General features: G+C 40.6%; 1 protein-coding gene across 3 annotated transcripts in view; it reads right to left on the bottom strand.

Annotated features, from left to right (window-relative positions):
* The window catches only part of dachd (dachshund d), a 91,841-nt gene that overhangs the window by 29,852 nt on the left and 45,425 nt on the right, over positions 1 to 16,564 (bottom strand). For all 3 annotated transcript variants that reach the window (XM_067516368.1, XM_067516370.1, XM_067516369.1), the window contains exons 2-3: positions 14,664 to 14,779; positions 7,528 to 7,680 (exon numbers count right to left, since the gene is read on the bottom strand). In XM_067516368.1, coding sequence (XP_067372469.1) covers positions 7,528 to 7,680; positions 14,664 to 14,779 — 269 coding nt within the window. The remainder of the gene's footprint in view (positions 1 to 7,527; positions 7,681 to 14,663; positions 14,780 to 16,564) is intronic.

The following is a 16,564-nucleotide window of genomic DNA, read 5'->3' on the forward strand; positions in this document are numbered from 1 at the left end:
ACAGCCCACTCTGCTTTTCATATCGCTTTGTTGGGAGAGGAGGGATCGGTTTGCATGTGGTCATCAGATCATCTGTTTTAATTACAAAATTAGCATCACTACCTCCTGCGCGCTCTCGCTGCCTCCATTACATTCACCTCATGAGAAAATCAGTAATGCAGTATATAGTTTACAGTTGCAATGCTAATGAGGTCAAGGTGAAATGTGTTGCGTATCTGACCGCAACGTAAATTTTACATGACTACAGTTCCGAAAAAATGCGTTTAGTTTGGATTTAATTGCATTTAAGTACACAGATTAAATAAAAGAAGAACATTATACTGATGCCATTTCAATTATTTTGTAGGAATGAGGACTTTGTTGCGGATTCTAAACACAATTTGCCAAGAAATACCTTCTTCTGTTTAGTCACACAGTGAAGGACATGCTGAGATTGTGAAATTCCTTAACATTGTTTGAACTTGCTTGCTCTCTCCCTCTTTATCTTGGTCCCAGAGGAGTGGCAGTACGATGGTGAAGATGTCTGGCCGCAGTTTGGCTGATAGCTCTATTTAGATGACGATTCCCATATCATAATTGAGAAGAAACACCTTTCGGTCCAGGAACAGAACTAACTATTTCTAACACACAAATGCTCTTTGATTCTCCCCAAGATTGCTTTATAGTCAAGCAATAGAGCATTTCTTCAGCGTAATCACAGTAAGAGTGACTGTCATTTTCTTGTTGTCATCACTGTATTGTCATTACTGTTATTGTGTACATAGTAATATTATTACTCTATGCTAATGTGCCCTCTTAGAGATAATCATAGTGAAATGAGAGCACATGATATGTAGACTCTAATGCTGCACCATCTTAGCTGCGCATGTGAAAACTGCTCCACATTCTGTGCAATTACACACTATGCATATTTCACATTACTCCAACCTGCGAAAGCTCATCATCACTGAAAGGTTGAATGTCATTTATTACACGTATCACATTTACACCAAGTGACATTGTCTTTTCAAATTGTGTTGATCTCTTCACTTTCAAAGGTCAGCCCCTTCCCTGGCTAAATTCAACCTGACAGAGAATAGTGAGGAGGGGACAGGCGAACACATGCATCACCCCCGCATCAAAGCGCTCCAAATTAATCTATCCAATTAATGAAGAATGAGGCCTAATGTTGATGAGAGATGACAACTCGACTGGTCAGTTGTTTTTTATAGCTCTGCTCCTGTGACTTTGAATTAACCACAAGAGACAATCAGACAAATATTTCCATGGCATGAGGTTTGTCTAGAGTGTTGTCTCTCGTTCTGTCTTTTCCTTTTTATAACTCTGCAACTGCGCTGCCACTCAAAAGATGATAGAACTTGATATGGATCATTATGAAAATAATGTTTAATCAATCCTGCCGTTATTGTAATCTATTTCTGCAGTTGTCAGGGTTTGTGTATTTTTTAGCTTCATCAGTGTGCCTCACAATTTCCCAATCATGCATATTCAAGTATTACGCTGATGCTTAACAGCCGACGCAACTGGAATTAGAAGGAGGACATTAGACTTCATTAAAAAGAGAAATCATTATCAGGTTTATCTTTTGAAATGTCTATTAAAATGTGTGTGTCGTTCTTCACTTATCTGTCACCTGGCTCCCATGAGCCTGGCAGACTAATAGAGAGATGGTGAGGGCCAAAGCCCAAGAGAGAGACAGAGACCCATCAAGCTCTTCACTCAAGCTGGAAGGCTGTCTGTCTGCTCTGCCACTCTCTGTCTAGCTCAGTGTGTCTGACTCAGTTACCACCACAACTCCCCTTTATCGTAATGCTGGCAGCTTCAACAAACCCCATTTTGTTTGCGGTCTCGACGTCGGAAAAAAAAGAAAAGAAAAACAAAACAAACCCCAATGTAATTCCATAAATCGGACAAGACAAAAATCTGTAGCAGTTGAAGAGGTGTTATGATATGTTCACGAAACAAATTCTATTCAGCCTATGGCTACAATCTGCTCTCTCTCAAGAGCTTCGACTGACAAAGGCTCCCACAAGAGAGCTACGGAGGAAGATGGATGAAGTTGCCCCTAGACACTCATATCAGGTCAGTATGTGCTTTATCCCCTAATGGTTAAGGTTAGGATTGAGTAGGAGGTGATACTAGATCTGAGCCTGAGGGCTACTGTTCTGTCTAGTGGAGTAGGAAGTAGCCGCCATCCTCCATCATGGCCCACATTTGGGTGCGCTCGGCCACCAGCACTAGTTCAGCTAGCAGGTTGGAGCACACAGCTAGCTAGTTGGACGTGTCCTTCCACCCAGAGAGTTTTATTATTAGAAAGGACATAAACAGACTAATTAAATCACAGCAGTGGAGCTGGGCTGACAGCTGGCGCAGAGAGTGTGACCAAACACATCCCTATCAAAGTGCAGAAGTATATGTGCACTTTATGTGTCCTGCTTTTGTGTGCATGGCTTTCTATCTGCTGACACTATATGTTCTGGACTGTATTTGCACATGCATTCATGACTGTTAATTGCACCTATTTTAGACTTTTGTTTATTTGATGACATTTTCCCACTGTAATTTCATTCATGTCCACTGTCATCTTAATGTCTTATTTATCAGTTTAGCGCAAATCACACTGACTCGGTGAGTTGATCCAAAATGTTACAAATGCTATCCAGCAGAGCAGTAAACACTGCAGTAATTAGTGCATGGTCTCCAGGCTGACTCCACTCAGCTCTGCAGCATGGCCAAGCATGGACCCCATATAGAGAGGAGCCTAGTTATGCATTGATCTCAGAAAATTAAGGCTAACTGCCCCAGATTGCAGCGTCTTGATGTACCTTCTGGATGAGCACTGTACTATACTTGTATTGTTTGTAGAGTAAACAGGATGATTTGGACTTGCTGTGCTTTAAAATGAATACATCTTGAATAATTAATGATGCCCCTAAAAGTGTGACTGCAAATGTAAAACCGGTGATGATGAGAAAATATGGTTTTAACAAGTCAATAATGTAGAGTGCAACAAGAACAGCCTAATCAATGAGGCTGCAACGTTTGCAAACAAGGACTTGAATTATAATGCCAATAATTGATCTCTTCCATTTTTTCCTCTCTCCTGATGTCATTGTTTATTGATTGTTTCCTGCCAGTGAGGGATGATGGGAAGTTTCAGTTTGTTTTTGCTATGACTTTTGCCCCCCCCTCCCCCCCTCCCCACACACACACTTTCCCTATTTCCTCCACCCGCTCAACACCCCCCCCACCCCCCCACCCCCCCTCCGCCATTTGAAATTTGCAAGCTGTAGCACCAGCTTAACCAAAAAGGATTAAGTCCCATACCCAACTGAGAACACAGATAATACTCAGTAATTGGTAAAAAATTAAGATGAATGGGACAGCTAGATAAGGACCAATTAGCTGCTGGGAGTGTACAGCTGTGGTCTCCTCACAGAGCGCTCTCAGGGGCCAAGGCCCCCTCTTTCTCACTCATGCAAGCATGCACACATGCACTCACACACAAATACACACAAAAATACAAGCATGAGGGTGGGGCTTGAAGAAATTAGCCTGATGACCCAGGGTAGAAAGAGAATAATGCTTCCTCATAATCTCACCCAGAACCTCTTTCTTTCAAGTCTCAGTCAGGCAACACTCCAGGTACCTGTCACCACCCGTCCAGCTTCAGCCTAGCATGTGTCTTTCCATACCCTGTTGGGCACAGGCAGCCTGGACTGAAGCCACAGATCTGAGACAAAGGGCTTTCAGGTTTTGAACCAGTGCGACAAAATAAAAACCGACTCAACAGCTTAGTTGTGGTGATACAGGATGCAGGATAAATATAGGCTGCACAGTGTAAAAGTTAGCAGTGACTGTCTTCTTCTTTTACTGCGGTGATGTCGGTCTGTGAGTTGTTAGGTCGGCATGTTGTGGTATCATCTGGCCGATGACAGTGGAATTCCCATATCTAATTACAAACAGGATTTCAGCTCCATTAGACTTCTGTGGAGAGGAGTCAGATGAGTGGCAGGGCAGCACCCAGTGGCCAAAGAGAGACAGAGGGCGAAAGACAGAGAAATAAGTGAGACAGACTGGAAAAGAGTAAAAAAGAAAAGAGGACAAGGGTGAATGTTGCCTTATCCTTTCTTTCCACTCGTTTTCCAAGGGTCTAAAAAACACTTTATTTTTCTACTGCAGCTGAAAAAAGCAATTCCTTCTCTTAAAATTGGCAGGTGTTTGTTAGTGGGCAGCTGACAATATTTCTCTCCCAGTAATGAAGGTTGTGACTGGGGTCAGTGCACTGGGAGGGAATGGCGGGCTGTTTATCCCCCTCAAGGCCCAGCGCCACACGTGTTTTGCTTGGTCTGTGATCTGTAATTGTGGCATTTCCTGAGAAGCAGGAACAATCCACATTGTGCTTTGAGAGGACTCCCTCTGCCCAACTAAGGAGTGTGAGGGAAAAATCAAAGAAGCACCCACCCAACACACACACACCTCTCATTCTCTCTCTTTATACCTTTTCTCTGTCTTTCCATTTCAGTTCATCTATCTGTCTCTGCCTCATACACTCGTGAAACATACAACTACAGCTGTTTCCCTTCTCTCCCCTCACTCAGGATGTTTGCTTATTTTGGCTGAGAGTTGAACTGGCTGTTTTTTCCCTTATAATTAATAACATTGATGCAAACAGGAAGGTCTAATTGTGATGAATATTTAATGTGAGAGAGAAACATTAGCCTGTTCAATTTACATCAACACAAAGACAGCGACGGGCAATCCAACAAACGGAACAGAGTGTCCTTCACTGGCTGTCTCTGCTGTGCTTTGCTTTAAGCTCTTCACAATACAAGATATGCGTCAGACAAACACTGAGATGAGCCACCTGTACTTTAGCCCGAGGAGGATTTTTTCAATAGCTTTATATTAAATGGATCTATGCCCTTAGTGGTATTATCATAAGCATGCTCATTATCATATCAATTCCTACACGGTTGGTAACATAATTTGTGTAAAGTAAACACGTCCGTTTGTGTGAGTCTAGCATAAGCTGGTTGATTATAAAACTCCAGTTCATTTCCTCAGAGCAGCTGTGGTCTGAGTCTGTGAAAAACAGCATGAAGTCATACCCCAGTCAGCACTGTGAATGTCCGAACAAAGTTACAGCCAAATACAGTCCCCGTTCTGCCCACTGCATGCTATATCAGTCGAGTGATTTATAACTTTGGATTGCTATTAGATAACAGGCTTGAGTGCTGGACTTATTAGGCCTTCACACTCCAAAATAGTTTGTGAAAGCAGGTTAAAGGAGAGACATTTTTGGAATGTTAAATAATCATACCTTCTTTTGAGTCCGTTCATATTTTTATGAAATTAGAAAATGCTTGCATTAAAATAAGCATGTGGGTGAAAGCCTGGGGCTATGGCTGAAGAAGACAGCATACTGCTAGCTGTGTTTCATGGCCCTGTGGCACAGAGCAGGCCATATTTCTTCTGTGTATTATCAGGATGACTCCTGCTGGCCACCCTGTCACAGGAGAGTGCTTGATATAAACAAGAGATTGCTGCGACACCCAGTAATCAATATTAGGATGGTTTCAGTACCAAACATCATTTGTCTCTGCGACCATTCCTTTGACCAAACGAAGCATTAATTCAAATCATAAATCTGAGCTGATTTAAATCCGAGGAGAGTGAGGGAGAGAAAGAGGCCCCTGTCTGACTGCCTGCCCCTAATGATTTATTTTCTACATTTCTGCGAGCGAGAGATTTGTCCATACTCACTGACAGGTCACCTTCAAACGCCAGTGGCAGACTGTTCATCACCATGCAGACGAGCATCTCATCGCTGCGAGTAAATATTAAAGGAAAAGAATCCAATTGATTGTGGATGGGGCTGAGAGGCGTCACTGCCATATATTTCACTCAGAGAGCTAATGCTGTGGCCCATGCACCCACACCTAGAGCTTCTCCCCCTTACCAGAATTATGATTCTACCGGGAGCCTGTGTGGCTGACTGTGGGCTCAAGGTTACAATTTAAATTGTAAAAAGATAAAACAGTTTCTTATTAGCTCCATTGCCACAGCCTTGCTGTTGGTACTCACATTTATCTTTATTTCCCTGACCTCGTATGCTCGTTTCTCTTTTTTTTCCCACTCCATTCTCTCAGAGTGATGACCTCACACTTTATGCATTTTGCATTGTTAAATCTGCTTAGAAACACATCCTGTTTTCATCTCACACACCATAAGCCCCGTGGTGTCATGTATTACTGTTGAAATGTATTCAAGAGTCCAGCCATTTATTACTCTAAGTGAATCAAAACCCCCGTTTAGCTTCCAAAGCTACAGGGATTACATTTGTCTATAATTTGGAATGGGCTCATGAATCCGCACTAACATACATTATTATTCTCTTTAATACACTAAGTGGTTCTGTGTGATATTATGAAAATCCTTCTGCATTTTAGGGCTAATAATTAATTGAAATGGCACATTGTGAAAAACCAACGTTCTCACAGCAATTCAATTAGACCTTGTTAAAAGCCGATAGCTTTGGGAAACTGTGTTCACGCTTTAACTTATTAAGATTTTTTTTTCTTTGAACACAAAAAGTGTAACCCTTAAATGGAAACAATACTTACTTTACTAAAGTGGACACGCATAGTTCAGACAAACTGAAAAACACAATACTTCGCCAAAATATTTACAAAAATACAAAAAAATTAAGCAGCATCTAACTGCGTAACTGTCTAAACCGATTGTTTGATGTTGGTGTGGACGCACATCAAGATGCAATTTTTATGTGAATTATAAAATATCTGTATTTATATTATACATTTTTTAGATTGTAAATGAACTCACCCGAAGGAATACATGAGATTATTTTATTTGCTACTTTAAACCTTGGAAAGCTGCCTCTCCTCATGTTGGTTGCCTGTTTCTCGTAGGAATGGACAACTGCAAGAATCTTCAACACAGACACTGCAACTGGAACCACATTTACTCCTACCTATTCTGGATTGTTTTATTATCTCTGTCATGTGCAAATCTGCATTATTTTCTAGTCAAGTCAATTTCGTGTATATAGTACTTTTTATGTAAAATGACAAATCAAGGTGCTTCACATCAGCATGAAGCCAAATTAATTTTATAAAATAAAATAAACTACAATTACTATCAAGTTCAATGATGAACTTCAGTGCCTCAGTGGGATTTACAACCTGCTTCACAACCCCACTTTATGGCCTTAGACCCTCTGATAATATTTAATTTAATGAAAATGAAGATTATATCAAAAATGTCTACAAATCTTTTTAATCATCTATTATTAAAATTGCACATACCTGGTAGCAGAGAGCTAGCAGAAGAGGTTCTAAGTGTGAAAACTGTGATGTATACAAGTATGTCTTGTAAATTTAGATGTGAGTGTCTGCAGACACACCAAACAGTTTGCATGATAAGTTTGGGTTCCGTTAATGTAAGTGCTTACGTATTGGTCTTTGTGACAGCGTGTGTTTGTGTGTGTGTCAAGGGCATCTTTACCAACACTGGAGCTGAGGTCTCCATTCTCTCCGTCGGCCCCATGGTGGTTGGCGTTGCTGTGGTAGCTGCTCATCGCCTCCAGCTTGATCTTCTTGACCTTCATGGCCTCTGCGATGGCTGCGTTGGCAGCTGCTGCTGCCGCTGCTGTCAGGCCTGGGGAGAAAAGGCAGAGGAGACAGAATGCTTACAGAACGCTACATGTTTGCTGGGGCTGAGCCACTGCACCTGCATACCCTTTCAGAAAGCTGTCCTCACAACTAAAAAAAACAATGAAAACTGAATTTGGAATAATGAAACAATGAATAATTTTGTATACTATAGGGAATAAGTGCCTGTGAGCTCACAGTTTTTTTTATCTTCTGACAGGGGTTATCTTCACAGCAGGTTGCCATGCTGATGGGACAGATGCCTGTGTGTGTGTGGCGGCATATGATTTTTATGAATGTTTCTACAACTCCAACATTCCTCAAAACTATAACGATGTATTTATACCTTGGCAGAAATAGATGCAATCAAGATAGTAGTGCATAAGGCAAACATTTTGCGTGTACAACTAATAACACATAATGTATAGTGATAGTGATATAGGTGATACCTGAGAGGTCAGAGATGGAAAAATTTTAAACTGAACGTGAGAGATGTTCAACGTGTGAAAACTTCTTTTTAAGAGCATTTCATGTCAGTTCTAATGTATTCATCAGATCAAATCTATCTGAATAATGCTTAAAACTGGTGATCAAATTCTTCACAGCCATATACTGTAGTAAAGAGAGCTCTTGTGAGTCAAGGCCAGTCATTGTGCAGGAGGGAAAGCTGTAAACAATGTACCACAGATTAATTTTTTTTCCCTTTAATACTTGTAAATGGATTTTGAGTGTAGTCAGTGCTCAGAGGCCAATGTGTGAAAATTAACTAAGGAATATGACGCATAAAAAGGAAGCAATGTGAAAAATTCAGTATCAGTCTTAAAACAATCCGGACATTTAAAGTGGAAAATTAATGAGGCAGATTATAGTATGCTGTGGTGCATTATTTTTGTTCGTAAAACATTACCAGACTAGTGTTTTTTTACCTGCCTATATTGCCTGATGAACAATTCTCAAAAATATTTACAGAAAAAACAGAGAAATATGTTGTGTCTTGTGTCTGAGCGCTTACTTAAATCTGCACAGATATTTGTACTATTTTATACAATATAAAAATTGTCATGCGCTCTTTAGTATGCAACACTTAAAATTCAAAAACTTTAAATAGATTCTCCTCAGGCTTGAGGCTGCAGTCGCTTTCCTTACTTGACTATTGACATCACATGTTAAATAATCTTTCACATTTCCATTTCTCTGAATATATGCTACAACAGCAATATTTGACATGGTCGTCCACCTTGATCAAAATAGACTTGATATGATTGATATAGTGAGTCTGAGTTTATAGACATACATATGCTGAGTACACTGCAGAGATCATAAAGCATTGGTTTGTCATTGTGGTAGTTTCAGAGTTCTGGTGTATTGAACGTGACTGATATCTATATTCATGAGGAGGGTCTCAAACAGCAGGGACAGATATGTAGTGCTAAAGCTCCTCTAGACCTAGTGTGTCTCAGGAGAGTCCCATGATTCTTCTTGCCAACCCTAGCAACAAAGTCAAAGATGCATTTCAAGAAAAAGCTATATACCTATTAGAGGAATCACATGTATCCAAAATACGGTGCCTGTCCTTTTACAGAGGCTGCTTACATTTGATATGCAGGTTAGTTTTACGTTTGATGCAGAACAAGGAAATGTCTGCGTTTATCATCACTAAGCTGTCACGTCTCTGTGATGGGACCGAAGAGCAGCTATTATCCATGAATTTGAGTGGAGACACAAGTACAAGGAGCGTTAGAAATCGAACATGTGGCTCTAATAGATACATGTAAGCATGCGCACAAACACACACCGACAAACACGCACACAAGCACATACCAGCCTGAGCACCCCCTCCTCTCATCCCCAGCTGATAGGCAGATGGCGAGAGTCACTCTGAGCCACTGACATGGAGGTGCATATAATTTAAAGCCTTGTTTGCATCTTAAAATACATCAGTACCATATTGACGTACAGTATACATCATGTCAACGAGGGAGCTCTCGTTTGCAATGGGCCCTGGCTGCTGTTCCATATGCATAGGCAAAGCAGGAAAAAAAAAGCCATTGCCTCATAAGAAGGTGATACTTCTCCACATAATGAATGTGGCCTCTGCCCAGTCTGAAGGTCAGCCTTCATTTGTGTATAATGGGCAAGAGTCAACTGTTTTCCAAATGAGACGTATGCAGAACAGACTGCAGAGTAAATATTGAAATCACCTCTGGGCTGTTTGTGTGATAAATTCCCCCCACAAATCAGGTGCCGCTCAAAGGAGTGCCGCAGTGGTGCTTTCTGATGCTCTCTAACTTTGGCTGTGAGAACGCTGGTTTATTGCACTGCAGCCTGGGTGTCCTCAGCATTTCTTTTTCCTCAGCAAACTTGACAGAATCGTGAAAGAGCAAGGACAATGCATTCGTAGGTTTTGATTACATGTGTATTGAGTAAATAAAGGCAAAGAAATTGATTTGTGTTATTTTGAAAAAAAAAAAAAATGAAATGATCACCTTTCCATATTTCATTTATCATTCTGCTCAAACCTCCACCCTGTATTTGACTAAGGGACACACTCCATAAATCTTTGTTCTGATAACGGCATTCATTCAACCAGATCAATTGTCACATCAACATGCAATTGTCACATGCAGCTCAAAACAGATGTAATAAGGAAACCTCCGAGATGTGGGCATTCAGCAACAAGTCTAATAAGCCACTAGAAGTTTAAACGACAACAATACCAATCCCACTCATTGCTAATCTGCATTCACTACTATGCAAACAAAGCAATCGAGCCTCATATATTCTTTCAAAGTCACCTTTAGATTCAGACACTTTCTCATATAGACACATGGGCAAGTCAGAATCCTCCTGAGCACAAAACAAACAGTGCATCACGGCCGCATGTAGAGAGGCACACCACTCAGAGAACAGAAAAGGGAACATTTCAACAAATAGAGAATAGCATGGCACTGTCACATGGGGAGCACAAAACAGCAAATAACAGAGACAAGGTCTGATGGTAGCCCTTGGAGCAGCTGTCATATTAAATAATAATGAAGGATCTATTAATATGCAAAGGAAGCAGCAGCCGACTGGCTTAACGCTGTCATGCCTCTGCATATTGTCAGGATCTTCATCATTAATTAACATGCTAGCTGCCCCATACCTGCGCCAATGTCAGAACATTCTTACAACAAACACCCCAATGCCTGTGCCCTCCGCAACTAACTCGTATAATCAAATTAAAATCAGATTAACTTCACATCAGTACACAAAAGACCAACTTTTATGACTTTCTCTAGCAGTGATTTAAAAATAAAAGACACACCAGGGCTTATCTGTTGTGTTTCTGTTCTGTCTCTGTTAGGGACTGCACCATGGGCAACAATGAAAACACACATTTAAGAGGGAAACAGGATAAGTAGAGAAGAGACACTCCATGTCAGTGAGCATGGCTGCCTAATTTTATGCGTAGACTGGTGGCAGCACAGCAATGACAAACTGAGGTTGGGAACGACGCAACTCTTTACGCACACTGCACCACTTGAACTGTGATATCCACATCATGACAAATTTAGTATCAATTACAGAGTTTGCTAACCTATGACAAGCAGCGGACTCAAAGAGGGGGGCTCAGAACTGACACTAAATTACCCGGTGCATACGGGATCTATTTTAAAGCATCCTGAAGTGGCACTGGATTAGATGATCCATTCTACAAGCTGACATGCTAATTGTACATTAAAAGAAAATAAACATTACAGTATGTCTCCACCTACTATTATTCACACATATACCTGTACAGTAGCGCAGAGTCGGCTAGCATTAGAAAATTGTGTTTTTATCAGTAAAGTACTGGATGCATCCTGGAAAGATGTAGGTGACATTCATTTCTCTAATGGTAAATGCAGTGCTCTTGCATTGAAATGTTGAAGCCATATCCAGGACATAAATGAATTATATTGAAGCTGCTGCTTAAGTAGTGGCCAGAGTGTGAGTGGAGGCCCTCTCCACTTTAAAGGAGATGTCATCTCAGTGTGGTGTCAGTCCACAGCAAATAATCCGATTTGGAGGCCAATCTGCCTGTAATGCATCAGCAACTGGAAAATCTCCAGCGTATCCCCCCACCCCACCCCCCAGGGCAAGAACAGAAGCACGCACACAGTCAGAGACTCACACATACATAAATGTGCTTTCACACACATATGAGGGTATTTGCTTAAAGGGAAACCTAAGCATATTAAGATGTCCTTCTCTAAATGGAACTGATGTCAAGGGCAAAGCTACATATGTTAACAATGTGTTTCACATAGGCTCTCTGGTCTTGTTAGTGTGTGAAGAAGACACCTTTCCACTGTGTTGAATATGGTCATTGATGTTAATCTAATATGATTTGAGTCCATGTCTACTGCATATGTCTAATTAAAAAAAACACATTAGCCAATCATTGTGTGCATGAAGGTATCACAGCAAACACAATTCATAAACTAGATTCACTGTACTACAAAATTAAGTTTTGGTTCTGTCAGCTTGTGCTTCTCCACAAGACTTTAAGATTAGATAAAGTAGCTAAGTTTATCATAAGGTGAGCTCTTTAGACAAATTTGAGTCAGGGCCAGCATCTAAAAAGTGTTGAAAAACTGTTATCTGTGTAAAATATTGCATTGTTCTGGTAATCGGGGAACAGTGTTTACATAAACCTAAGAACTTAAAAAAACAGTGTATACATGCAGCAGAAGAGTATCCTGATTTCTCCTCTACCCCGGACTTATTCTGGAAGCCTGGCGCACATAATTTCACTGTATAGCGACAGAAAACCCTGCTTTCAGTTTTTTCATCTTTGTGTGTGTGTTCGTGTCACAGCGTGACAGCACAGGGGGAGAGAAGAGGAGAAAAAACTGAGAAAAATCCCATACGCCAATTTTGGGAACCAGCTTTCTCGTTTACATGACACCTAAGAAACCAACTTTCCCAAGAACGTGGACTGTAACCTGGTTATTTATGTGTGTATGCATGTAAGCGTACTCACTGTACTTGAGTCAGTAAAACCAGAATGTTAAGTTGCACTCTGTGATTAATAAATCACAAGTGCATGAGGGTGGAGGCTGCATTCAACATTAACCTCCATCATGTTTATATTGTTTTTTTATTGTTAATTGTAAATTAGCAACAGTGACCTGATTTGAGAAGAATTTAAGACACAGCAAGCGTCCACTATGAGATGCAAAAAAAAAAAAAAAAAACCAACAATACTGTATTTAGAATACTTTAACTCGTCAACAATGCATGCTGGGAAGTCTACAACTACACGAACTACTACACTCTTTTATACATTTAGTTTAGTCAGTGGAGTGAACTCTCGGAAATCTATTCATTCAACTCATCATTTTGAGACTTCTTGTCAGAACAACTAATAACTAAATAACGAGTTCATTCCAAACAAAAAATTTTAAGTAAAAATTACAGTGATACCAACATGAAAAAATTATTACTTAATTCACGAAATTGCTCATATAAGAATTTTCTGTGTATTGGTGAGGCCTCAGAAAAAGCCGTTGGCCCATATTCCATGCAGGCGCTAACTCATCTGAAAAATGAACTAATGTGACATGACATGATAGTGTAACTACTTAAGACGGTTTCTCAATGCTGGCTTTTTAATCATCCATCAGAACATTTGGACATGACAGGGTAGATCAATTAGTCGCCTACTTAGATGCTAACTTATGTGTGGTCAATCATACTTATTATTAATCTGTCAAAATCGGTAAGTTCCTTGACATTTAATGCTTAATATTATCATCAAAACAATAAATGGTTTAATTATACCACAGAAAGTGATGGAAAAGTTCTTTCTCACCACAGTTAGGAAGCTTAAGGCAGTTATGAGAAGACCAAAAACCTCAATTACTTTATCTCTGCCCTCTGAATACCCTGACTAAATGTCAAGATCATAGAGTCCCTCTGGGCTTAAAGGGGATGATATCAAAAGGCTTTTCTGTTGCTTTATGTTCCACTAAATAACACGGGTCTTTCTCATCATTGTCCTTCTATGTGTTCACTTCGGCCTTTAAGTTCACCTTCTGTACTACAGCCCAGATAGCCAGTGACCTCCCCCTATTCCCGGAGTTCAAAGCACTACCCTGTGAACCGCCATTGTAATGAATCACAAGGATGGCTCCATTTGTGTTTAATATTACATTTCAATCCCCTCAGACGCTGCTTTACTGATAATAAAAAAAACTTTTCATTATTGTTTTTACAAAAAAAAGGGAAAAAAATGCACGATGAAGATAATTACAAGTCTGTTAAAATTGTTATACACTGTAGATCACAGTGGAAAACCAGCCCTGATGTTTTATCTCTCCAAAGTACTACAGTTAATACTTGGTTAAATACAATGTGTGTACTGTACGCCTAGTGAGCATTCAAAGAGCTCCTTTCGACAGTGCAATATCATTAAAGACATTTTAGGAAGGAGAGCAAAATATGCAAATCAGAGCACTTACAGCCAACATCAAAGCAGTCACAATGAAGCCAGCCACAAATAGAACAAAAGCATTAGTTGCAATAAGACTTGGCCCAAGGGTAAGTTAGGGCACAAACGGTTGTTGTTGATTCTTGTGGCGATAAGCTTGCTTTAGCATCACCACTGCCTATGTACATTCACCAGTGGAGTGGATTTAATCGCACTAATTAGAATGCACTCGAGGCAAAATGCAACATCTACTGGAATAATCTGGGAGAAAGGATCTCCACTCCAATTTATTCTCCCCTTCTTGGTTTCCGGGGATTGAGCAGAGGATCTGTTTTTGGTAAACGAGTGAGCGGCTGGTGTCTGGTGGTTGGGTGCATGTGTCACTTTGGACTGGTTGCCATTTCGAGGACAAGCTGTGGGGAGGCCACTCATAGGGAGGTGTGTGTGTGTGTGTGTGCCAAAAAGAAAGAGGGAAACAGTGAATCACAGCCCTAATAACAGTAACAGCGCTACAGACTAAGACCAAACCATACCTGTGGGTGGGATCATGCCAGGGGACATGAGACCAGGGACGGAGTGGGGCATGATGTGGGGGTTCTCTGGCGATGTCACACTCTGGGTCCTCTTCGGAGGCCGACCAGGTCTGGAGCTAAAGCACAGAGCAGAGAAGGAGGAGAATGCGGGTGAAAAACATGGCACAGACTGGCAGAGGGGAGAGGAGTGGCGCTGGTGCGGGTGGGGTGTTAACATTTGGAGTACCCCAGAATGCAATTCTATTCTAAAGAGCTAACATGTACTGTAAATAAATATCTTTTCAAGGACAGTTGCTTTCTGCAGCTCAACATAATAGACTTCCATAACTAATTAGATTACACGGTGAATTCATTTCCTTTATTGAAGATCAACCACTTTTTGATGCATAATTCATAACCCGTACCTCGTTACCTGTTCCTCCGTATTAATATCCCCACACTATTTGAATTGCCTCGTTTGCATATGCTAAAATCCAGTGCGCGGCCCTCGGCCTGGAAATTACATGTTAACTTGTTATAATTATTGCAGTCAGGCCACTATTGATTTATGAGACTTTTAAAAACCAAATATGTGTAGTTCTGGTAATGAATGATATTTTAAGGTTCTTCAGGAAATTAAAAGGCAATGGCTGCCTTAGGAAATGTTCTGCTTGCTTGATTTAATGCATGCCTTAGCTGGAAGGTGGTGAGACAGAGTGATTCAGACCTGTTGGACGGTTCTGATGGGGGAGTTTTATTACACCAAACGAGGGGCACAGATCCAGCCGTGATAAATGACTGTGCCACCTTACTGTGGAGGAGAAAAGGCCTTCAAAGCAGATACAACCCTGACTCTCCACACATCTTACTCATTCACTTATTAATACAGCTTCGAGTTGCAATCAATACCTACTTTGCTGGCTTATAGTTACAAAGAAAAGCCTACAGGGTGGGAAAAAAATGCAATGAGCATATAACAAGGGGACCAAGATCATATATAGGTTTATTTTTATGAACCAGGAGCTGGATGTCTCAGCTAAAGATGAATTATAGTGACTTGACACAGGTGACATATTGGCTTCATACATTATATCACATACAATAGTCCATTACAAGCTTTAGTCTAAGGAAGTTCTCTCCCGTATGAACGGACTTTTATCCGTCTTCAACAATCTGAGGAAACCTAATCAAACCACAAATTTAAGGGGTCGAAAAAACTAAAGTGGGGGGTCTGTCGAAGAAGAAAAGTGCATTCAAGTTAGTTGTTAACATAAGGCTTAGAAATTTGTACCAACAATCCTACACTTTAATGTGACTGAAATTTGCTTTGGGTGTGAATTTATTTATTTTTTCCAATCGTAAAAAAGGTCTCTGCATCAATTTAACTACACACGTTGTAGTCATTATACTGTTGCCCTGATACTTTACTTTGGCCTTAGTATCAAAAAGGGGGATTTTATTAATTTATTTTCATGACTCTGTTGTATGCAGGTAAAGATCGTGCTGCAAGATTGTGTGATCATGTACAGCATACAACCTGTGTATAACCATATGAGGTTATATTTGAGCTAAGGCAGTATCTAATGCATTGTTTTTCTTTAGATAAAACACAGGCTTAGTAGTTGAATTTATTCAGCCATGTCTTGTGAGGTTTATTTACCTCAGTCTTGCTAATAGAGTGCACTCACTCTATCTGTCTGAATGTGCTGACTCTCTCATATACCAGCTCCGGAGGTTTTTAGGACTAAAAGCAGACCTTTACCCAACTGTGTCCCTTTGGAGGGAACACACACACAAATGATAGAAAAAAGTAGTGAGTGGGAAACCAAATGACAGAAAGTTAGAGGAGGGCAGTGAGAAAAAAAGGGAGAGAGAGAGAGAGGGTGGGGGCAGAAAGAGAAATGAGTGCCCGCTCAACCCAG

The sequence above is a fragment of the Channa argus genome, chromosome 9 (assembly GCF_033026475.1).
Source record: "Channa argus isolate prfri chromosome 9, Channa argus male v1.0, whole genome shotgun sequence".
Lineage (NCBI taxonomy): Eukaryota > Metazoa > Chordata > Actinopteri > Anabantiformes > Channidae > Channa > Channa argus.